Source organism: Lissotriton vulgaris, chromosome 1_1 (assembly GCF_964263255.1).
Source record: "Lissotriton vulgaris chromosome 1_1, aLisVul1.2, whole genome shotgun sequence".
Taxonomy (NCBI): Eukaryota; Metazoa; Chordata; class Amphibia; order Caudata; family Salamandridae; genus Lissotriton; species Lissotriton vulgaris.
In genome coordinates, this window is record NC_141685.1 from 2,092,302,240 (window position 1) to 2,092,327,791 (window position 25,552).

At 42.1% G+C, this 25,552-nt stretch overlaps 1 protein-coding gene across 1 annotated transcript in view; it reads left to right on the plus strand.

The window, feature by feature from the left end:
- ANO2 (anoctamin 2) overlaps nucleotides 1-25,552 on the plus strand; it is a 1,660,301-nt gene that overhangs the window by 859,750 nt on the left and 774,999 nt on the right. Inside the window, exon 10 of the mRNA XM_086939055.1 lies at nucleotides 21,785-21,849. Coding sequence (XP_086795181.1) covers nucleotides 21,785-21,849 — 65 coding nt within the window. The remainder of the gene's footprint in view (nucleotides 1-21,784; nucleotides 21,850-25,552) is intronic.

Sequence of the window (25,552 nt, forward strand, 5' to 3'; positions counted from 1 at the left end):
AAGAAAGCTCTGGTGTTCTAACTTGGTGTGGGATCATTTTTGGGTGGTGTTTTCACTTAATAACTGTTTGAAGTGTTACACAGATACTTTACACATTGCTTCTAAGTTAAGCCTGACTGATCCATGCCAAGCTACCAGAGGGTTGAGCACAGGTTACTTTAGTGTTTGCTTGTGCCTCACACTGACAAGGATTGTGGTTGCTACTTGATCAAGTCTCACACCCCAGTCAACCAACAACCCAGTTTCTCACAGGTACTGTCTGATTTTCAGGTGTGCATCACTGGCATGTAGGGATTCTAGTGTGGCTGTGGGAAGGTAATGTGTGGGACACTACTCTATGGAGGAATTACAAATTGAATTTTAAATGGCACATTACCCTAATGAAGACTAAATTACAATGGTGCACGGTGACATGAAGTAGGAGACACAACTGATATTTCACGCCACTACATTTCACAATCTGGGATGTGTAGGGTGTGACTTCCATCCAGCTTTTAACATAGAATGTAAGATGACTGAAGAATACTTGAAAAATGAGACACCCCCTAGCTTATCTCAATCACCGAAAAATTGACATAGCATTTCTCTAGGAGATACATCTTACTGCTTCTGTGGGTAATTTTGCCACCTGGCAGCACAGTTGCTGAGCACTGGCCAAATACTCCTTTTATGCTGGACGTACAGTTATCCTCATAAATCTTAAAACCCCATTTAAACTTCTACATAAAGGAAATGACCCCCAAGGACGATATAATAGTCCAAGCGTTAATATATGCTAAACACATTACTATGGTCAATCTATATTGCCCAAATATGGACAACACTCAATTTACTCAAGTACAGCACGCCTGTATATCAATGATGCCTCAGACGATATTGGGGGGGGGGGGGAGGAGATTTTAACCAGATTCTGAGCAAAATTAATGACTGTTCCCTCCTTACAAGCCACCAACCACAAGCTGCAGCTCAAACGATGGCCAGCGTTATAGAGACCCATAGCCTGGTCGATTTATGGAGGGAAAGACCTCCCACCCTGAAGGAGGGAATGTGTATCAACTGCATATGGATCCTGGGAATGGAAAGATTATTGGATAGATGTATACCCCTGGGCGGAGACCATAAATCGGCTTCTTCAGATACTTTCAGCTCACTCATCACTTACCTGTTTTTGGAATTGCCCACATCACATCACCAATCAATCAAGTGGTTTGTAAAGCATAACTGCTCACACGTAGGGGTCTCAAGGTGCTGGGGGGGAGGAATGGCTGCAGATGTGTCGTAAGGCACTGTGGTTCAGTCGAAGAGCCAGGTCTTGAGGTCCCTCCTGAATTGGGGCATTGACTGTGATTGCCTTAGGGGGAGAGGCAGGGTGTTCCACGTCTTTGCTGCGAGGTAGGAGAAGGATCTTTTCCCGGCCGTGGTCTTGCAGACACATAGGATGGCAGCTAGAGCCAGTTGAGGGGAGCGGTGGACTCTGGTGGGTGTGTGGACTGAGTAGTGGTGGTTGAGGTATACAGCTCCTGTGTCATGTAGGGCTTTGTAGGCGTGTGTGAGGAGCTTGAATGTGATCCTTTTGTTGACTGGGAGCCAGTGGAGATCTCGTAGGTGGCTGGTGATGTGGCTGCGGCAGAGGATGTTGAGGATGAGTCTGGCTGAGGTGTTCTGGATGCTTTGCAGTTTTTTGGGGAGTTTCTGGGTGATGCTGGCGTAGTCGAGTCTGCTGCCAATGAGTTTGTGGTTGACTGTCTTTCTGGACTTGGGAGGGATCCACTTGAAGATCTTACGTAGCAGACGTAGCATGTGGAAGCAATATGGCTTTCCCCTGGTAGCTATCACAGTAGCTATCACAGTTAGCCCACCTTGACATTGTTTTTGTAGATGAGGTAAAACCTGAGATTATAGAACACTTTCATCTTAACTAATTGCCAGTTGATTCAGCAACTATCTTCTGGGAGGCATTTAAGGCCTTCGTAATGAGCATCTCTATTACTAAACAACATGTTATATTAAGAGCTCTGCTTGGATAACTCGATATAATTGAGAGGGAGATACTCTCCTTTGAGATGCAATACATGCAATCTCCTAGCCCACATGTGTTAGTTCACATTGAAGTCAAACTGACAAAATACACAGAAGTCGCAGACAAGGATGTTAAACATTTACACATTATGCTAAGGCAAGAATATATGTCAGAAGCTAATGGCAGAACTCTGCCTGTGCTTAGACACCATCCTTATTCTGCTCAGGGTGTGGGCCAGCTGGATAGCAACATGAGCAAAACAATATATATTGCAGTGCACATCCTAATAGAATTCTCATCTTACGATGCAAGGTTGTACTCTTTTTGCGAACCCCATGACCTTGGTGATTACCAAGGTTTCCTCAACCGCTTTACCCTGGCATGGATGGATAAAGCATCCCAGTAATTTTTTGCTATGCCCATAACTCCTGAGGAGGCACGGGAGGGCATTTCCAGTATTCTCACCTGTAAAGATCTAGGAAATGACAAGCTCCCAGGAGAGTTATTTTTAAAGCTTGTTCACATCTATTGGCCCAAGCTATTACAAGCAGAACAGGAGGCTCTTGAGGCAAACATCCTTTCGCCCATAATTTAGGGAGACGAATCTAATAACCTAGTTTTACCCAGGCAAGCACCTCACACAAACCCAAATCCTACAGACTGCTTTCATCAATATAGATGTCAAGTTTACAGCCAATGTATTAGCTAACAGATTACTGCTTCTGCTACCTGACTAGGTCCTTCCAGATCAAGCAGTCCTCCTCCCCGGCAGCTCAACTGACCATATCTTCAGATCCCTTTGGCCTTAATGCATTAGTTGAGTTGAATATGGGGTCTGTTGTGGTTTTTGGGCACTGCTAAGGCCTTTCATTCCCATGATTGGGTATGTGTAGTTGCAATACTGGGCAGAATGGGGCTCCCTGGGAATTTCATAGAATGTATGTGTCCATTATCTTCCAAGCCCGCTGCTAGAATCTGTTTTAATGGCTTTTTATCTACCCCCTATACCAATTGAAAGATGCACTTGTTAGGATTTGTCTGCTTTTCCAAATATTCTTCGCCCTGGCATCTGAACCCTTGGTAAGAGAAGGCTGATCTTCACTTCCTGTAACATCATTTCTTTATATGCTGATATCATCACTCCATGTTTGCACAACCCAGCACACCAAAATGTTAAAGCATTGAACATTTTCAAAATGCTATCTGGAATTACAATAAATTGGAAAACTTTTTCAATATTTCTCTTTACACTGGGCATTTGGGCTTGTCCACTTGACTTACCCCTTCCCTGATGTCGGCCATCTGCTAGCTACCTAGATATTTTAATTGACCGTGATAGGGATAGGATTATAACAAATACCTAAGGGGCAACCATAACTAAGGTTGAAACACGGTTAAAGGATGGTGCAGCCTCTCGTTGTAATTATTTGACAAAATTGCCAAAATGACAATGATTATTTTGTGTAAATTGTTAAATTTATTTAGTAAAATTCCTATTCCTTTGAACTTTAAATCCATTTTGATCACACAAGCCTGGGTGGGTAAACAACCCAGCAATTGATGGGAAATATTGATACTGCCATATGAACAAGGGGGCCTGGCAGGCTCTGACTTTCAGCTCTATTATAATTCCACAGAAGCACAATTCACACACTGTTTGGCTTCACCTCCCCACTCATGGCCCATCTAGCCATTAAAGAGGATAATGGACAACCAGCTCAATTGAGCTCATTTCTTGGTTAATCTCCACACTGCAGGCACAAAGGAATTATTTGTACTCAATTAGAATGGGAAGGACTTTGTAGACAAATGTAGTGCCCCTTGCTTTATGCCCTTGGGTAACTCCTCACCCACTGTTCCAGAATACAACTCATCAAAGATAAATTACATCTCACTAGGCTGAAAAAAACTAGGATTGAATTTGGTAGGCTATTCGCTGCTAGTCAATTATTAGAACATGTACATATAACTGATAGAAGTGAATACTCTATATTAGATACTTTAAGGTACTTTAATCTGAAAGCATTGTGAAAGACCAACTACCCAACCTTTCCCCAGGCACCAAAATCTTGTTAAGCCGTATACCTGATCCTTTCTCTCTCACTAACTAACATCTAGTCACTAGTATGTATGCTTCTAAGGAGGCAGAACCTCCTATTGCCCTGCCCAAGGCAAAAACACAGTTGGAAACTGACCGCGTATTCCCCATTTCAGATGCAGATCAGTTATACTGTTGCAGTCAGATAGGGACTTTTGCGTCGAATGGCAGTTTGGACCTACTCTTTAAATGCTGGCACTGGATTTACATCTCACGCTTCAGTCCTTCAAGCACATATTGAGGGAAGACTCTCAGTCTATGAGGTGCCTCCACTTCACTTGGAACTGTTCTCAGGCCCATCAATACTAGAGTACGATGTTTGAGCATGTTTTTGCCATGACCAAGGTCAATATTGAAATGTCACCCAAGATGGCAGTTTTGGGCTACACTGTGAACATACATGAAGCTTTGTTTATTGCTTTGCTATGGACAAAAAGAACGATGCATGTGTGTGAGGAGAAATCACACCCCCACTGTTGAAACATGGCTGTCTGCTATGATATATTGCAACGAAAAGCAAAAGGGCTTCTATCATGCAATTCACTCAAACTCAAAACTTCTGGCCACCTTTAAAGTAATGCCCAAAACGCGACGACATGTTACACATAAGGGAGGTGATGTGGAAGGTGGGCATGTCAAAGCACTGTTGCACCTGGTGATTGTGTTGAATGTTCTCCTGTGTCACATATAAATCCGCTATTTTGAATCTGGTCTCCACTGTATATACAATTGTCTGTTCCTAGACCTTGTGCCCTGCTTTTGTGGAGTTTGTTGACTGTGTCAATTTGCGTGTCCACTAATGGTGGAACCTGCTATTTTCCTGCTTGAAACTAATTATAAGAATTGATGTAGTTCTTGCAAGGTCGTTATTACTTTTGAATATTGAAAGTTAAACAAAAGATTTGTTTGGGACTTAGTTTCTCTTATGAAGCTCAAAATGCTCCAATGGAACAAACATGGAAGCTGTAGCTGGGCAGATCGCACTAAAACCAGATACATTAGCTGCATAGGTCCACTGAATCCTTTTTGGCAGCAGAAATCTCAGAGCTGGAAAAACCTGATTTTCTTACCCACTTATGTCCTGGCCTCGGGTAGTTATTCTCAGTCATCTGAAAATCACAAATTCCCAGCATTTTGTAGTAGATCTCTTGGGAACTTCTAAGGCTCCCAGAACTTCAGGGAGATCACTTAGGGGCCACTAGAAGGGTCCATTCCATGTCCAATTGCTACAGGTTACCTGGGCACTCCAGAAAAATGCATCTTGCAGATTTCGGTGTTCCATTAGCCAGACAAGTGTTAACCAACTGACCCTTGGAACCCGTTTCTCAGTACTGGGTAGAAGTGGAAGCAGATCTAGCTCTTCAGGTCTCCACATAGATCTCATACAGCAGGTTCAGTCCTTCTCTATTTATCCACAGGTCTAGATGCAACTTTTGTACATCAGTTCATTAGCTAGTGGGTTGGGGGTCCTGGACACTAAGCAATGGGACAAACCGTTCCCATTTACAGGACATCCAGTCTGTCCTACGGCAAACTGTGCCACACAATTCTCTGTAAAAATCAATATAACAGTATCTACCTGCCCTCTGATTGCTCCGCAACTGCCTTTCCTTAGAGGATGAATGACATAACTGACACCCAGGTCTTCTTGCCTAAATGCATATGCCATTGCTTCTGCTCTGGAGCAACTTTCAAACCTCATCAATGGAAAAGTACTGTCAGGGAGGGCAAGTCCAATAGTGGTTGAATGGATTCTGTAATGTATTCCAAATCAAAGTTAACAACAGTAGTATGTTAAATTTACACTTATCCTCATAGTAACAGCAACAGCCTAATTCATTCAAATTAGCTTTTGGAAGCTAGGCATTGTAATAACATGCCAACCTTTATTTCTTACATGTCTCACTTGTATGTACTTAGCACCCTAGATTGTGATATATAACTTAGAGGTGACTTTTGACAAGGGTGCCTGCTGGATTCAAGGCTGCTGCAGTCATGCATACATGTAGATCTAAAGTGTTTTCCTTGTCAGTCTAGTGAATTGCACAACATGTGCTACAGTACACACATGAAATGTAACTTTAGTGTCATTAGATTTCTGCACGATATTCTATGGTGCTACTGGAAAGCTGAATATGCCAATAAGTAGCTAAACAATTCTGTCATGTTTAAGAGTTCACAGCACATATGCTGGGGAATGGCCAGCAGTTGCCCAATGTGCAGAGTTAAAAAACCAATAGGACCAGTCAGCAAAAAGTGCAGGTCACCATGCACAAGAGCCATTTTCTAACTCTCACCATTCAGAGATGTTAAATGAAGAACTCTGCATAAAATACAAGTATCCCCAAATGTGAAAAGAATAAAATATGTGCACTGAGTGATCACCATCACTCTTGAGAAGAGTGCCCCTGCCCCCGGGGAACTAGGGCACAATGTTTAATTTTTGCTAATTGACCATTGTGAACTGTAGCAATATTGAGGATCTCTGTGCTCTTGCATGCTGCTGAAATTTTCCCCTGTGTCGTGAGATAATGTCCTCACTGGTCAAACATTCTGGTACATTCAGTACAGTGGTGAACTATACTTTAGTGAATCATATCTAAATTGCATTCTCAACATCTCCTGAACCCTGATGAACCATTCTTACATTGAACAATTGGGGTACTCTTAACCCTAGTCAATCATGCTTTCGCCACCTACTAAATTTATGTGCTCCTGGGGATCTCTGGTTTTCAAGGACATTGTCGTATTCCACCGCCAAACTTCACTTCCTCTTACATCCAGATTCACCACATAGCAAATTAAATTTGGCAGCCTCAATAATTCTTCCGAATTCAAAATTAAGATCAATTGGGTCATTGACACTAAATGATCTCAAAGATCCATCACATCTCAGTCATTAATATGATTTCTATGGGATTACTGAATAATTTGCAAACAGTGTTGATCTCTGGCTACCCTTAATGGCACCCCCTTTCTTCACTTTATTATAATCCCCGAAACTAGGAATATGTTAAAACATAGGGTCACTCTAAGGCTGTGGGGATATCCTCCTCATTAACATGTAGATGATGTTGCCAACCATTGCAAAGTCCTTTCTTAAAAACATCCCTTTCTGAGTAAACTCACCATTTAAACACCACAATGTGATAGTTTACTGCCCCTGTCCCATCCTAGTTTTAAAAGAATCTCACTTTGAATGTTGAATCCATCACCATTCACCACTGTCATGGTACTCTGTGAATTCATCCTTAGCTTTGATGATCAATATTAGGGCACTTGCTTGAGCCATCTCTCATTAAATCAACTGTTTTAACTCTAACACTCAAATGGCCATTAATATTTAACCTATTTCCAAGGAAAACTATTACACTTTATCCCTCTATTACCCCCAGAGTCTATCTTTCAATTTCAATCTTCTCCATGCTCAACAGGTGCATCACCATACTTACATTGCTTTACCCAATCATTAGAATTCCTGTGTCGGCCTACAGGATCCCATCAGACTGTATTCCTGAATACCCCACACAAATAGGCCCAAGTTCTTCTCAATAGCATCTCTTCACTAATTTCGGTAGCCCCTTCCAGTCCGTCTTCAACCCCATTCTCTCCATAAGCTTACATTCATATGCACTTTCCCCACACATGACCTCAAACCCACCCTCCGTTCACACTCTGAAAAAATAAACACTTTTCCACTTCCAGAGGTGGAGATTGCCCTGTGCCCCCTGTGAAACTGAATACCTACAAAATGTTCTGTGTGCCCTAACAACATCCCTTCAGTATTAATTAATTAATTAATTAATTGAGGATTTCTAACGCGCTAGAATCGACTCCCGAAGGAGTATCTCTGCGCAGTAGACCGCTGGGGAACCCGTCCTGGCTTTCCCTGTGAGATGGTCCCTACTGGGTATCTCCAAGATGAAACCAGGTATCCCCGGCGTATGTGGGGGGGCGTTGTGGAGATAAGGCAAGCTAATGCCCAGAGTTGCCGAGTGTGATCCCTAGTTAGAGTAGGCACCGAGGTGAGAATTATCGAGTCCGCTGACCCTGGTCCACAACCCTGCCGCGTCGGGAATTGAACCCTGGTCCCGGGCCGTCCTCTGCTCTCGGGTCCTTCAGTATTCCAAAACAAGATAGCACATTAACCTGATCTCGCCAATTTGTGTGTATATATTTTTTACCCTGGGCATAGTTTGCGTAGTAGCACTACGCGTAACTACGCAAAGTGCACTTCGCACTACGCGAGCTACCACGTAGTGCACTGTGCAGAATGCTGTTCTCACTGATTGCATAGTGCCGGATGCTTGTCCACACTGTGCAATCAGTGCAAACCGCATCTTGCACAGTCCAAGCGGTCATTTCCTGCCGCTTGAGTAGATTTATACTCGAGCATCAGCTTTCTCAATGCGGATTGGTAGTTTCTCATCGCGAGCGGTCGCAAGCATACGCGACCACTCGCAATGAGAAACCTGACCTCCCCGTGTTGAGAATCTCACCGAGAGGTTTATTTCCCATGCTTGCTATCGGCAACTTGATGTTGCTGATCGCGAACGAGAAAAAAGTTTCACCAGGGAATTCATTTTGCTAGCTCGCTGTCGCCAACTTGCCTTTGAGGACCGCTTGCAAGCAAAAAATGATAGCTGCACTAGGCTACGCTACGCTACACGTGTTTGCACTGTGCTACGTGTACTTCGTATAGTGCGAAGTAGCGCAAACTTCGCAAACTACGCGAGCGTAGCGTAGTGCTTCGCCCAGGGTTGGTATATTTCTTTTCAATATTCTTCACAACCCAAGCAATTCTTAATGACTTCATCTCTGCCCCTCTTCCATGCATTTAATTACATGACCCCTTCAACCCACAAACAGCCAAGATGAGTTTCCCTCTATTTCCTGAGTTAATGTGATCCCAATACTCTAGTAAGCCATATTTTCCTGAATTTTTTCTTGTTCTTTAAAGCCTAAAATTCTAAAATCACCTTCCCTCTCTAAAGTCTGAAGGTGGCCATCAAGTGATGTAACAATAGATCACAAAACCCTAGCCAACATCATCAAACAGATATTCTCCAATACCTACAGGTGATTATTAGTGATCTAGGAAAGGCCATAGAGAACTACATTTCTTTTCTTTATACTATACCTTATCTTTTTCAAATATATAGCAATTGGGTTCTACCCATTTAGTCAACCAGGATTTTTCACATATTTTACATTGTTTTGGACCTTTACTTGGATGAGCCTCTATACCTGAGTCTCACTCTGTAAACTCATCGTTATTGGAGTAAGTGTGTTTTTCGCACAGTGTCAACCTTTTAAGATAAGGCTACTGCAGTGTAACTATGGTAAGGGGCACTGAGCGCGGTACCTTTGAATGGGTCTGAACACATGTGTGTGGGATGTGAGTGAAAGACTGCCATCATGCACAGTTCGGTAATTGCACAGAGGAAGCGTGGCACAGAGGGGACTTTGCAGGGATTAGTGCTGACGTGGGGTAGATCTTTTAGAATATTAGTAGTGATTCATAGCTTGGTCAGTAGAGTTTACTGGAAACTCTGGAATGCTTTCAGTGTAGTATACATAAGGTGAAATCTGCCCTTAAGTGCAATTTCACGCCACTTAAGCTACACAGTCTAACAAGGTGTAAAACTTAAATTTTTCAGTTCCCATCCCACTAAACGAACATCTTATGAGGCTTCAGAAATTGTCATGTTTCCCTGACTCTGCTCATAATCAGATTCCAGGCCCTTGTTACCCCCCACCTGGGCCAAGTTAATTACTCTCCTAAGGCCATACCATACAAAAGGAGCATTTATCAGTGATTGGCTCAATTGCTGGGAAGGAGGGGAAATATTCATTAAATAATTTGATTTTCCCATTGCACCAGGGCAGGGGCAACCTAGGCCCACAGAACAAAGTAGGAATCCCAGATATTTGGAGTCAACACAGGAGGGGCTTGCCTTTGAAGTTTTGTTGGGAAGGAGGCACTCAGACAAACTCTTTGCAAAGAAATCTTGATGATGCCATTCTGAATTTTCCAAGACATGGAAAGAGGTGGAATGACGATGTGGCATCCTAGAATTAACTGGGGGTGCCTGACACCTAGAACTTTCCACTCCCTTTTAAAAACTCATGTGCAAGGGAGAGACAGTGGAGAAGGCTGGACCTTCGAGACAAGAACAGCGCTAGATGGACCAGTGGGAAAGAGGAGCCACTTGATGGCCTGCAAGATGGGCTAAAGGCGTTGTCACTAACTGACCCCCAGGAATAGAATAGATCTCTTCAGAGCCACTGGCAATGGCATCCCTGAGCCCCCTGAGTACCAGTTGGGGGAAAACCTGGACTCCAATGACGCCGCCAGGTGCCCTACAAGACAGTCAGAAGGCTCTGTGACTTGGGCAGTCTGGCTAGGAGGGTGCAGTGTCACATTTCATTTACTTCTGAGTCCCCAGTAAAGTGGTACCAATGTCCTGTAAATTAAATGATACTAGTGGGCCTGTTGTACTGATTGTGCCACTTACTCAAGTAGCACTAGACATGTCACAGGCCTGCCTTTGCAGCCTCTGTGTGTCCAGTTGAAAACTCCCATTTTGACCTGATCTAATCAACCTTTTGCCTGGCCTAAACCTTGATTTTTACTCCTACAAGCCACCCCTAGGGTAGGCTCTAAACATCCCACAGGGCAGGGTGCAATGTATTTAAAAAGTAGGACATGTACTTTTAAGTTTTAAATGTCCTGAAAGTGAAAAACTCCTACATTTCTTCCCACTATTACGAGGCCTACCTCACCCATAGGATATCATTGGGGTTACTGTCATACATTTAATAAGGATAGCTTCCAAAATGTAATAGATAAACAGTTACTGCTTGGTGTCTGGAATTTTATTGAAAAATCCTCTTTCATGGTAAAGTTGGATTTTGAATTACAATTTTGAAAATGCCACTTTTATAAAGTTTACATTTTCCTGCCTTAGCCATTCAGTGCGTACAGCCAGTCTCTGGATTACATTACTAGGTGTAGTTGGCAGTTTGTGTCTGTGTATTCCTTCCAGACCGTCATATACAATGGAGAGTTTAGGTGTGCTTGGATGGGCCATTATTGGCAGGATGAGAGCGCAGAGCTGGGCACAGCCCCATGCACACCTGTGCAGGCTATGTCCTGCCTTCACACAAAGTATTGCATACCCCCCGTAGTTAGTCTGAAGCCAGGGCAGGGAAGACAGAAAACCAGAGCACTTCAACGGCAGGTCTCTAGATGCTTCTCCCACTTCAAAGAAGGCACCAGGTATAAATATTGGGCCCCAGGCACCAACTCTTCAGTACACTTCTTGACATGTGGAAGACTTTGCCAGGTAGATGGATTGCTGTGTTGCTGAGATTCTGCCCAAGAACAGAACTGTTTGTAGGATTATGGGACCTTAGTGCATAGGGACTGAGTCATCCTACCACCTTAGTACCCATGAGCCCAGGTCCGACTAGCTATAGTGCTCACTTGCCCTTCTATTCACTCACAGAGAAAAACGTGATTAGACACCCCAGAACACAACAATCCCGAATCTCTCAGGACTCACGGTTGCAACACACACCCTTTCACTCACACTCTTGTTCCTGTTCCCAGTAAGATCAGACAGAGACACAAGTTAGTTTAAAATCTGTATTTTAACTAGTGGCTCTAACATTCAGTATATGTGCCACAACAAGCAGGAAAATGCATAGTACGAATACTGCCAGCATAGCTGCTTGGTCATATCTCATGAAAGGAGATATCATTATAAAAAAGAAAATATGGCCTAATCTCCCTCCCCTTGCTTGGAAGCTGTATTATTATATATTAGAGGATCTCTGGGTTTTGTCCGCAGACCCCATACCACAGACTATAGATGGCAGTTCTACATCAGGTGCTGTCTCACTCTTCTCCCTGGAAAAGTCCCTCTCCAAGTGTCTGTCCCCCATGCATGTTTTCCCATAAAACCAAAGGATGAATTCCAAATAATAGCTGTATTGATGTTTTGTCTAGGTGCTAGGGCCTGAGCGGAACAGAATAACAAGGGGCATTGTTTATAGACCTCGCACACCATGTTCAGACTAAATCCTAGGAACTGACAGAAAGTGAACATGGCAGACCATTCTCGTGTTAAAAGGATGATGAAAGTATTTGCGAAAATAAAGGCTTGTGGTAACGTGTGCAAAGCTGCGCACTGTATGCAGAGCTCATGCTAACTTAGAGAAAACAACAGTGTCCCCAAGGGCCGCGTGACAGCTGTGCTGCTGAAAGGACTGCCACTCTGCTGAACTGCTGCCTTGCTGTGCTAATCTGCTGCCCTCCTGCCTGGGTAAGAAGACTGGACCTGAAACCTGTCCAGAACCACCAGAGGGAGTCCAAGGGGTAGTCTTGTGTAACCTGCACCTGGACTCTGTAAGTGAGTCCTACCCTGCCAATTGGTGGCACCCTAATCCTGGACCCTTGAAAGTTGGCCTGAAGGTGCAAATCTGTAGACCCAGCAGCACTGATGCATCTCCTCTGCTGTGCGGTGGAACGCCGAGCAGCCGTGAGGCATTTTGTCTGCTGCTTGTACTCTCAACGTAAGGACTTTGAATCGCCTTCTCAGGCGCATTGGAACTGCCACTGCACGGCGCATCCCCAACACATGCCCTCGAATCACATGCCCCTCGCAAGACTCCACATTGCAAGCCATGCAGCTTCTTCAACAGCATCCGCTGTGTATTGCATCCTTGATGCAGGATTTTGCAGCGCAAGCCCCCTCGTTGACAGCCTCCTCCCCATGACACCTGGACTCACATCACAGCCTTGCAGCTTCCCAGAACCAAATGTGTGTGACGCATGTCTAACCAGGACTTCATATCACCTTGGTTTTGTGTCTTTCCCTGGACTTGGGACCTTGTAATGCTCTGCAACCCAGATTCAAGGTACTCTTGTTCAGTGGGCCTAACTGGGTCCATGTAGCCGGCCTGACCTTCATTGCGATCTGCTTGAACTTTTGACCATATCCCGGTCTTGCGCGACCAGATAAAACTAAGTTGGAGTTTTGTGCTTTTTGCTGCTATTTTCAATGAAACTTTTCAATTGCATATCTATAGATCTAGTGTTTGGATTTTTTTCATTTTGGTCATGTTTTAGTTTTTACCAGTTTACTCTATTTTTCTAAAGCAGGGTGGGATTTTTCTTGTGTTGTGTCTTCAATTTATTACTGCATACATGCTTTACACATTGCCTCTTCGTTAAGTCTGACTGCTCTCTGCCAAGCTACCAGAGGGTTGAGCACATGTTAATTTGGTGTTTGCTTGTGACTTCGCCCTGACAAACAAGGTGGTTGCTGCTTGAGTAGGGTTCCCCTCCACCTGCATCCTAATTTCTTAAAGAAAGAAAGAAAGATTAAGGGATGGTAATAAAGAAAGGAAAGCAAGGAATTAGGAAAGAAGGAAGGAAAAAAATTAGGAAAGAAAGAAGGAAAGTGGGAAAGAAAAAAAGTAAAAAGAGGATAAAAATAAACATCAGTTTGAAACGGACACAATCTGGTATGAGGTGAATTAGCAACAGTCAGAAAAGCAAACCACTCCAAAAGGAATTTAGAACAGCACTGGCAATAAATGGGATCTGATAAAGTTGGAATGTGCATCAGATGACCCTCCTAGTATGCCAGGCTCTAAATCCAAAGGGAACACTAATTATAAAATAAAACAAAAACACCAGCTCTGAAGGAAAGAAGCTTGTGTGCAGATGTGCTCCTTGTGAGAATGCAAAATGAGGTCACTCAAAGTGAAGTTAACCAGTTGCTTAAGTAGGCTGAACCACTTCCCCATGTGAAGTAAACGACAAAAGACAAATAGATGAAGAGAGGTGACTGAAAAGTAAGCATACTATGCATATTTTAGAAAAATCAAAAGATCTTGGCTAATGCCAGACCTAAAAATGTGTATGGATCTTCTTGGCTGGTGTACATCTCCACTGGCTAGCAGATGCAAATGTGTGTAAGGATAACTTCTGCTGCAAATCCTTTTTTAAGCTCACTGCAAAAGGGATCTGTGGCACGAACTCATGGCCCCTTCTTCTGGGGGTTCGGTTTGCTGATGCTTTATCTCAGAATGCTTTTATTCCTGCGTATTACGCTTGCTGAAGGGAATGTTTCAAGTGATCCATGAAATATCAGCTTTATGACCTTGACAGATTTGTTTTGCTATCTTTCCAGTAAAGGTGTGTGGCGATAAAAAGTAGCTAATGCGAATGGAATGACTGGCTAGGGGAGACCGGCTGAAAATATGAATGTCTGGAAAAATATTCTTTCTGTGTGCTGACTATTACAGTTGGATTCTTTTTCATCCCGCCTATTAGGTCCTTTTATGAAGTGTTAAGTGGTAAAAACATAAAAAGGTTCTTTCCAGAAAAAAAAAACTGCACTGATTACTCGCACATGGCTTTTCTATTTAAACCTGCAGTATCAATGCTTATCATCTGCTTTCGCTCTACTTCCTAGATCCGGGATTTAATTTCCTGAAGAGCTCTAATCGGATTGTGGATAGAGGGGACATTTTTTTCGGTCAAATTTATCCCCCGAAGTTTTATGATGTCCATTAGGCTTCGGTCGTTCCCCCTTTGAAACGCACAGGGGTGTCCTATCAGAATACACGCGGGCACCTTGATTTACAAGAGCACCAAGTGAATTTATTATACTTTATTTAGGGCCAGCTCGTGAAAATTAAGCAAAACCTGATTCTAATCATCCTTCCTGGGGCGCAGGATGTATAGAAATCTCTGTTCTTTTGCGCAGGCAAGGAAGCAGTACACTTTCCAAAAACGTGCACTTGTAAAACCCAGAGGAATGTGCCTGCTATGTTGAGCTGGTGGTGGTAAAAGAGTGAATGAAACCTTGATGAATATAGCGTGGTACAGCATCGCTCAGTATCCAGTAACGGCCTTGGGAACTTTCTTTAGTTTTATGATCTGCTGTGATACCCAGTCCCAGGTTCAGTGAGGCAACAGTGAAGGGTCCACAATGGTATGGTGGCATCATGGGTCCAAAATAGCAGGTTCAATCAACTACAGGCCCCATTGTGGAAGCAGTGCAGGGTGCAGTGAGAACCAGCGAACAGTCTGAGGAGAACATCACAGCTCCATGCAATAGCATTCTGTGGTGGGAGTAGCTGCCGTGCAGTGACGTGGGGAGGGGAAGTGGCAGGGTGGGGGTAATAATCTATCGATTACAGAGAATTACAAGTAAGTAAACATTTAAATAAATAAAACTAATTTCGTTGCGCGCACTGCATCCCCAAATGCGATGCAGTGCACACAACGAAATTCGTTTTATTTATTTATATGTTTACTTACCTGTAATCCTCCATAATCAATAGATTACTACCCCCACCCTGCCCCTCCCTCTCCCCACGTCACCGGCCGGCAGCAACTCCCACCACCGACCGGTACTGGCTCCATGTGATGCGTCACAACATGTGATGAGACTAACGGAATGTGGATGAGCAGCACAAGCCCCTGAGGAGCCGCACTCTGTCCAAATAGGAATGGATCAGAGCAGGTTCTAGGAGGTACAAGCCATTGTTAAATGTAAATGTCCAGTATTTATAATGCGCAAACAATTACCCAAAGGTGTCAAGGTGCTGGGGGCCGTCGGGAAGATTAAGCGAGCTATTGCCCAGAGTCACATGGTGCTGGGCAGACCCCTGCCGCTGGGGCCAGGGATCGAACCGGGATCCCCAGCATCAGTCGCCCTGGCTGCGGCGCCACACCTCTTCTATTGTTGGGTTCAGGGGCCAGAAAGCAGAGCCCTTCCACAGGTATGGAGGGCGAGCTGTGTAGGTAGGGAACTGTACAAAGTGCTCTAGGGTAACAGTCCATGACTGCATGCAACTGGGACCCAAGAGGAAGACGCATAGTTTTCAAGGGCTCTAGAGTCTGCGCTCCACATTTTAGCTGTTTGAATGCTCCTTGTGATATCAGGTGCATTTGAGTTAAGCATAGAGCCCTGTGAGAATCTGTCACCGGCAATAGTTTCTGTAGGTTTCCTGAGTACTTGAAGCTTTTGTACCAATAATCTTTCTGTCCAGTGCCGAGAAGCTTCATACAATTCTTGAAACCTCCAGAGGCCACTGAAACGGTGGAAAACTGTCAAAGCAGGTTTGCACTGATCTGCTCTTCCTAGGTTCAGGCACACTCAGACAGCTTACAGCTCTAAAAACTGTAGCATTACAATACGTATCTTAAGCACTCTAGTCAAGATGATGTTGTAGTAATCAACAGAAACACCACTAGGTTTAGGCTCCCAACAGCAAGGCCAAGCCTACATATACTAAATAACTGAATGATTGCCAATACTGCGAACTCTCTTCTATCTAAATGACTACCCACTAATTGACGCCAAACAAAAAGTGGGAGACCTCTTTTTCCGTCTGAATTAATCAACTTAGGATTCTTGTTTATTCAACATCATCTTTTTCTTTGAAGTTTTTGTTACTTTTCAAAAAAAAAATCAGAAATTGCAACAATAAAAATATACATGTATGTACAAAACAATTTACATCAATATTCTATAAACTCACAAGCACAACCACTCTCAAAATGTTGTTACACTCTCAGTCACTCCCACTCCATACATTCACCGCAAAACAACACACCATATATTTACAATGTTCAGAAAGACTTTTTACAATGTTATTTTTACAAAGCCATAGAATATAGAATCAAACAAATGATTTTTTAAATTTGAAGCTTTAGCTTTTAAGGTCAAACTGTCTCATGGCTTGATGATTGGTCTTCGCGTTTCGAACTCTAAATAAGTTAGTGAGTTCGCATCAGGACCATTAAGGTAAGCTGGCTTTCCTTATGAATTACCCAATTGCAAGATGTTGGGGTTTGGGGATTGAGCTGTGCCTTATTCGAGTAGTGGAGCGAGATAATCGCAGTTGTGGCTTCTCGAGGTTTTTTCTGTGGCTAGCTTCTCAAAAGTTAAGCTGCAACCAAATCGGCGTTCTTAGTTTGTCACGTGAATGAAAGAGCCTCGAGGAAGAGACGGCGACTTCAACTAAAACGAAGAACACTGTCATTTAGATAGAAGAGAGTTTGCGGTATTGGCAATCATTAAGTTAGTTAGTAGTTGTAGTAATCAAGGCATGCAGTACCAGGGTCTGTGTTTTTTAATAGTTGATTCTGTGAATGGCAAACTTGTCCAATTAAGTTAATATATGAGAGTGACTTCAAAACAAGGTTTCATGGTTGCTTTACACGTCCATTATTACAGATTGCATGTTTTATTGACAACTTTGGTTTTCTGCAGGAAGTGAAAAGTTACAAGAATTGTTTCAAACGTGAGTTCTTAATTTAACATTCCAAAGGTAATTTTTTTCTGCTTGGTTTGATGAGTTTCTCCATAGTGGTATTTGAAGCAAGAACTCAATTCTCCGGTTCAGTGTATGTATGTCTGTATATATAAATATATGTAACGTGTTTATAAAACCTCTGACATGTACTAAAAAAACAGTGCAATGCAGTCATGGTTCTAAACCAAAATTTAAGACCACTGAGATTCTCTAGCCATGGTTTTGTAAACTAACCATAACTTGCACCCCCTTCATGAACCACTGCACAAGACCTCTCCTATTACATTACAAACACACACATTTATTTATTTAACCCAGTGGTGGTCACCACTGGGTTTGGTATTTTTGGTTTCCTAATACCTATGGTGCAGTTTCCCACCTCAGCTCCTAACAGGTGAAGAACCGGGTTTTTAGAACCCAGCGGCGCCAGGGACACGCCAAAAGTCTTCGGGTTCTCCTGTCTTGGCAAACAGAGACACGGAATACTTCTAGGTGGCGTCAGAGATCAAATTTATTAGCTGCAGCTAGTAACAGTAATCCCAGCAATACAACACGGTGTACAACTCAGGAAACTGTTCAATTTTGTAGAGCAAGACATCAGTATTTATACACAATATTCACATTACAAATGGACACCCACTGCAGCAAATTCTGACCAATAGAAACACATTTCTATACATTATCACGTTCCAAAAAGGCTCACTTTACACTGTACCAACCCCACAAGTTAATTATTAGGATGTCCCAAATTCAATTTCCACAAGCCGGACAAATCCATAATTGAAAGCACAATGCATGTAATGAAGGAACATAAAAAAGAAACAATGATAGATAACAAGCAAGATAAGGCATGTGTAGAAAAGCTAAAAGTTAACGATATCCTGAACTTTGACTTGCAATCTCAGATAGCAATCAACTAAAGAAATTGGCCTCGTAAAGGGTCAGTTTCAGATAAAGATGTCAGTTCCTTACAATGCACCTTAGAGTCAAAGAAAGGCTTGAACAACTAAGCCCATGCAACTTCGTTCGTCTAGTTACCTCCATGGGCCTACGTGATGGCAACACCAAAATGGAGGCACGAACAAAATGGAACCCATATTCGAGACAACGTCTCGGAATACGTAATGAACTCGCTAGTTAACATGACAAATTCACTCCATATTAGCCGTACTTGCTAAATACGGTACGACATCACCAAAATCGTGACGGAACCATAATATAACAGGACAAGGCAGATTTTACAGAACCTCACAGGAAAACTTTGGTGTGATCCATCAAGTATGGGCTGAGAAAAAGTTGGGTGTTTCCCATTCATTTTTCCCTAGGGACTTTAGACACATTTTCAGCCCAAACTGCTGAACAGATGTACTCCAAATTTGGCAGAAATCTGTTCAGTAGTTTTAAAACAATTATTGTTTATAAATGTTTTATATATCAAGCGGTGAAGGATCCGAGGAGCTAAAAGATCTCATGCTGTGATCTGATTGGCTGCCACCACATCAAAGTTGTGGTGTAAGCCATCTTGGGACTCAGGATGTAAAAGGCCCTGTGGACCCCATCCCCTAAGGCTGAACGTAAGTTAAAAAGGAGGTAGGCCAGGCTGCCCCCTCCCTGAGCCAGTAAATGCCCCTAGTACCTTATCCCGGGCCAGCTCTATTCTTCTGTTCCAGGGAGCCCTACCTCAGGACAGAACGGTTTCCCTGCCCGTGCTAGTGGAAGCATGGAAACATATGGTTGCTCCTGCATGCCTGCAGCAACCAACAGGAGATTGAAAAGTGCTCCCACAAGAAAGGAGCAGACTTCTGTTTCCCTTATTGCTGCCATCTGGTTGGAGCATTAAAAAAATAGCTGTTCCTTCCTTGCAGGAGAAATGCTGGTATCTGCACTATGCTGGAAGCTGACTGGGGGCCCCCGAATCTTCTGCCACAACCCTCAACTTGCTGCTCACTGGTTGCCCCTGGTGGGCACCTAGCTATCATTAAGGCAGGCCCCAGGGCTGGGGTCCTGGGGCCATAATAGTCTGGGTGCAGGTGGCTGTGGGGCTCCCCTCCCCTTTTAAATGGAAATCAACCCAAGAGTATTGGGTCCCCGGGGCCTAATATGGCTTAGGGAGTGGAGCCCCCCTTTCTCCACCACTCTGCAAACACCCCTCCTGGCGACCTTCTGAAAGGGGGATGAAGTCCTCTTAGCTATTGAGGGTCCTTGGGGGCCAATTACCCCTCCTGTTACCTCCAGTAAGTCCCACACAGTGGATTTGCTGACATGTTTTTGGTGGCCATGCCCCTTTCTCCACTACTCTGCGAATGTGCCTCCTGGTGCACTGCTGCTTGGGGAGAGAAGTCCACTTTAGTCCTGAGGCCCTTAGGAGGCAAGGGAATTTCATCCTCCCACCAGCAGTGCGTCAAGAGATATGTCCAAAGAGTGGTGGGAAAAAGGGTGTGACCTCTGACCACCTCTCATCAATCCCACCTCTCAGCAATCCCACTGTGTGGGGTTCACTGGAGGTAACAGGAGTTCTTGTTGGCCCGTGATGACCGTCAGCAGCCTAGGTGAAGAAAGGGGGCAGAGCCTGTAGCAAATTTCCGGGCTTTTTTTCACTAAGGGGAGAGAGGCTGCGTAGGCCCCCTTCCCCCGGCTATTTTCGGCTCTCAGAACCCCCTCCCCTGGGGTCAGGCATTTTAAGAAGGGTAGAGGGGCTGCATGGTTCCCTCCCTAGGCCGACTTTGGTCCCTCGGTCCCCATCCCCAGGGGCCCAGGCTCTCTTCTTTTTTTTTTAAATAAGGAAGATGGCCGTGAGGCCCCCTCCCCAAGGCATCATTATTGTGTAGAATTAGATCCACATTAATTACAGTTGTTTATCGATTGTTTATCAATGAATTTAAATTAATATATTTTCTCTGGAATCCTAGTGATGTGAACATGCAATGTATATGGTTGATACAATTTCCAGTAATGTGGAAAATAGATTTTGCACTTTATAAAATGGCTGAATTGGCTTGCAGTACGAGTACAAGTGATTATGCACTTTAGTCCATAGATATATATATATATCTATATATATATATCTATATATACTTGAGATAACTATAAGTACTATAAGTGGTGCATTGTGCATTTCAGTAGTTTTTAAAATAGTTCATTTAAAATAATATGTGTTAACTGCCATTTTCACCCACCTAACAATAATATCCCTTTAACCTATGTTTTTACAGCGAATTTCAATTAATACTTTTATTAACTAACTGTCAATGTCACTTTAAGCTTAGTTCTTTTTCAAGGGAATTTCTATATTTTTTTTTGCATAAATAAGATGTTTTTTGCCATGAGTTGCATGGGGTTTGTGCGAAGGGCTGTGGGGGGCTGACCACCTCGCCTTGCATGGCCTTCCTGCATTTTCAATGTGGCTTAAACTGTATGATACAGACCCCTCCAGAGGTAGTAGGTTAAAGTATGCGCATCTGTGTTTATTTGCTCACTCTTGACACATTACAGTGGTATTGCACTGCTGCACACGTGTGACATGATCCAAACAGTTTAATCACAAACGCCATGAAAGCACTACCCACACAGGTCACACTGCATTGTCCCCCTTTTCATCCATCCGTACAACTGCATTGAAAGCTTAAGCACCATTTGCTTCAGTTTCACGCATACGCACAGCAGCAAAACTTGAACAATAAAACACTATTCATATAGGTCACAAGACAGAAACTTCCATACAAGGCACTCCTACGGAGTAGCATACTACATATCTGACAATGGCATTAGCGCCTTGTTAAAGTTGAAAAGTGCTATATAAATGCATCCATAGTAGAACACAGTACCCTAAAGTGACAAGTATTAAAACGCAATATAAAGAAAACATATATTTTAATTCCACTTCACCAAGATCCCAGCACCACGATCATCACCCAATGTTGAATTATGAGATATAATTAATATTAATTGGATAGTTTCCTTTACAACAGTTTGCTGCTCCTTTTTGTTCTAATCTTCTTCACACGGGGATAGATTGTCTTTATTGACTTTATTCGGATGTTTATATATTGCCTGCACTGCAGTGCTTAGACAATACAAACAAATAGCATGGCTCTTAAACTATGACATACCAGATTGTCACATAGTATAATCAGTATAACATCGTCAGAGCTTTATAGTTTAGTAAATATTCAAAACGTTTTTGTTTTATGCTGTTGTCATCCATATTGAGCCATCTATGCTTCGCGCCTGCGGTGGTTACGTGGGAATTATCGGCTGTGAAATAAAAACATGCATCAATTTAACTGAAATCAGTATAAAAGATGTGTTTCCATCTCTTTTAGTTGCTGCATCAAGAGTGGGCAAGATATGGAGTATTTTACAAGTATCAGCCTATTCACCTCATAAGGTAATGACCGTGCAGAGACTGGTGGGCGTCATCTTGATCCGTTACGTTGGTGGTTGGTGTTAGAATGAAAGCAGAATTGATATGTTGATAGTCACTCTGATTAATCACTGAAATAATATTTTTGAAAATATTTTGCTGTCATATTGGAAAAGTATATATGTATTATATATATATGTATATATTATTTTTTTAACTTAGAAATTCACTGAAACAAAAGGTTACAGAGATGTTATAGTTAAGCTGAGGTTTCACTCATACAAAACCAGTTGAATTCAGCAGTTATATTCAGCTGAGCTAACTATAACTCACCCCCCGCAATGTACTTCTTAGTCATTTGAAACACACAATATACCCCATTCTCCAACCACTGTGAAAAAATATAAACAAGGAAAAATGTATTAAGATTTTATTTCGAGCCTTAGGCATCCAAAACAATGCGCAATATTTTTTCTCCGAAACTTGAATTCAACATAGTCAAATGTTTTAATGTTTTTAGCTTTCATACTTCTTCACTTTCAACAGTGGTCTGTGTGAAGCATCATCATCATCAAGCAGTGGGGAAAAACAATCAATATATTGTAAAAAAACAAATGTAGAGAGTAGGTCATTACAAATATGTCATAATGTGCATTCCTCTTACTACAAGTTGTTAATAACAGTTCGCTGACAGGTTACTACCTTAATGAAAGCAACTAGATATTAAAACTGTTCCTCATATTTTTATAACGGTAACAAAATGTTGAACAATAATGAAGCACTCTTCATTTTTTGATATCCTTTTGTAAACATCATCCCTGTTAGTCCAAATGATATCTAAAATGTTTTTAGTCCATGTATGAAAAACATAACACACAGTACTACCTACAAGTTGCTGTAGCAGAAACAAAAAAGGGGGCATTTTTTATTGGCAAAGAGACTTTGTGGATGCAACTTAAGGCTACTGTTATTATAGGATCTCCATTTAGTTTTTATCTGTAGTAACAGAATGTAGTCCTCAAATGTTTTTATAAATTCCTTACCCACAGTTAAAAAGAGTCTTTCGTTTCTAAGAGCTTGCTATAGACAATAACCCTAATTGGCTGAAGAATGTCTCAGAAACACAAAATCCATATATCTGTCAACACAATTCCATATTTTGTTTTCCTACATTCTCCTTAGAACTTCAGTTCTAGAAATAGCAGATATGAGTTTGGTAACTTTTTAGATAGTCTTGATTTGAATGGCATTTGTATGTCATTGTACTCTGTCCATCCTGTTTGGCATCTTAAATATAATGTATAGTGTCCAGAGGTTATATTAACTCAGTCATGAAATATGATTGCTATAGTTGTGAACTTTCTTTTTGAAATGGAAATTTGTCCAGCTACACAGCTCGTAATTTCATTTCTTCATTTAGTACCATACACTCTGCATCGTTGTAGCATGACTATGATATATTTTCCATATTTTCCATATTTTCGTGGAAACAACATTGTCCTAAGTTCTGATCTGGAGTTTAGACAGGTCATATCTTGATGAGTGTTTTTAGTTAAATTCTCAAAGGGCACAGCTTTACAATCTGGTAATGTCAAGTAGAGGAATCGTTCTGAATTGATTTCAGTGTTAGACGTAAATTCACAATCTTCACAATTATGGTTCCATGTATGAGTTAAACCAAATAATTCATTGATAGTCACATCTTATTCCTCTAATAGGCCATTGAAATACCATTAGAAAGTCTTGAGCATCCTGCTGAAGATTTTGAGAAAACACTACTGATCAAGTAGGCATCTGTAAGTTTTCTTATTCCAGTGGCAGAATGTATAATACTTCTGTCACTTCTTAAATCTTCAAGTAAATTACATAGTTTTGAAAATATTCTTTTATATACCTTTTCTTTAATAGAATGTGTAGAATCAGGCAAATGGTTTAGTCCATTTAACACTACACTTGCATAATGGTTAACCCCACAGATCCTGGGTACACGTAGTACCACTTGACTAGAGACTTATCAGTAAATTAAGAGTGCCAATTGGTTGTAAGCCATTTTTACCAAGTTAAGAGGAGAAGCCCAAGCATTTTTGCACCGGTTAGCAGTGGTAAGGTGGACAGAGTCCTAAAGCCAACAAAAACAAATTTCAACAAACAGGAGGGAAGAAAGCAAAATGTTTGGGAGAAGACAACACCAAAGGCTGTCACGTGTAATATACATTTATGTTAAAAATTGAAAAGTGTGTAGTTAAGACAAAATTCTATGTATTTTCTGAACTCTTAAAATGAGGTTTGCGGAATAGTTGAATTTTGAAATGTTTTTTAAAGCTAACATTTGAGTGATAACAATTGTGGCACTGGGGAGACATATTACTAATATAATCAAATTGGTGCCAAAATTATTGTAGCTATAGATGTTCAAGATAATCCCTCTTTTGCATGATCAACTCAACTGTATTTGACTAAAACTGCTGTTTTTTAACTCTGTGCACAAGGACTCTTCTAAACAGGTGCGAGTGTATGTGCTCTGACCCCAAAAGCATTTTGAAAGCGGCTATACTCCTAATTCGCACATTCAACTTACCTATAAGTCCTTAGTATAGAGAACAAAATGTACCTAGGGCCTGTAAGTTAAATGTCAGTAGTGGATGTAGCAAATACTGCGCCACAACTAAAGTGACAATGCAGAACATGACTACAGGCCTGCCATCAGTAACCTGGCTTTTTAGTTTTAAACTAAGGGTGTGCAGTTAACTCCGCTCCACCAGCGGAATTCGCAGAGTTTTAGAACTCTACACTCCGTTTGCAAAAACTCTGCACTCGCAGCATAGCAGAGTTTACTTCTTCAGCAGGGAGAGCAGCAGGGCTTGTTTCCAGATGGAAGAAACCAGCACCTAGTCTAAAGAGTAATTTATCAGTTTGTTACAGATTGGGTTCATTTACAGGGGCAGCAAGTTTAAGGATGGCAGGGGAACAAGAATCAAGGGGGAAGCCAGACTTGAAGCATGCAAATTCAGCTGCAGATTCTGCTAGGGTTATAGGGGTGAAACTGAATAGTACCAGACCAGGATAGGAATTGGTCATCTTTCCTTAATTTGACCAGTTCTCTGCAGGGTAAAGTTAATAAATGGATTTCATTTTCTTGAAAAATGTTTAAGAGAGGTCCTTGCATAACTCCAATGAGGGAGACAGAATGTTTCTTTTAGCCATGGGAGATAGAAAAGAGTTGACAATTTTGAACAATTCTCAGGGTTTATTTTTTGCTTAGAGATGGACGAGGCTAAAAGTTTTTTGGGACATCTGTAGCCCTGCATTATATTTTTTCATAGCAACCTGGTATGTTATTTTAGCACCCTGATCATCCATTGCCTTTCTAATTTTTTACAAAATGATCTCTTTGCTAAGGGCAGTCTTCTGAGATACAAGGCAAAGCAGCTTTTAATCTCTTGAAAGTTTGCAGGCAATGGAGTCAATGGCCTCAGTCAATCAATTATTAAAGCATGAAACATCTTGTGATAAATCCCCTTTCCCATGACAGGGAGCAGACTGTAGTGACTCCATTAGTTTGGAGTCAGAAAGTTTGTGACAGGGTCTGGACGATGTCTTAGTCAGTCATTGCACACTGCAAAGAGCAGCAGAGACAATGATAAAAGGGACAAGAACGTGGTCAAACCAAGTAAGTTGCAGGACAGGCTGGACCATGATTGTCAGTGAATTAGCTAAGATGATATCC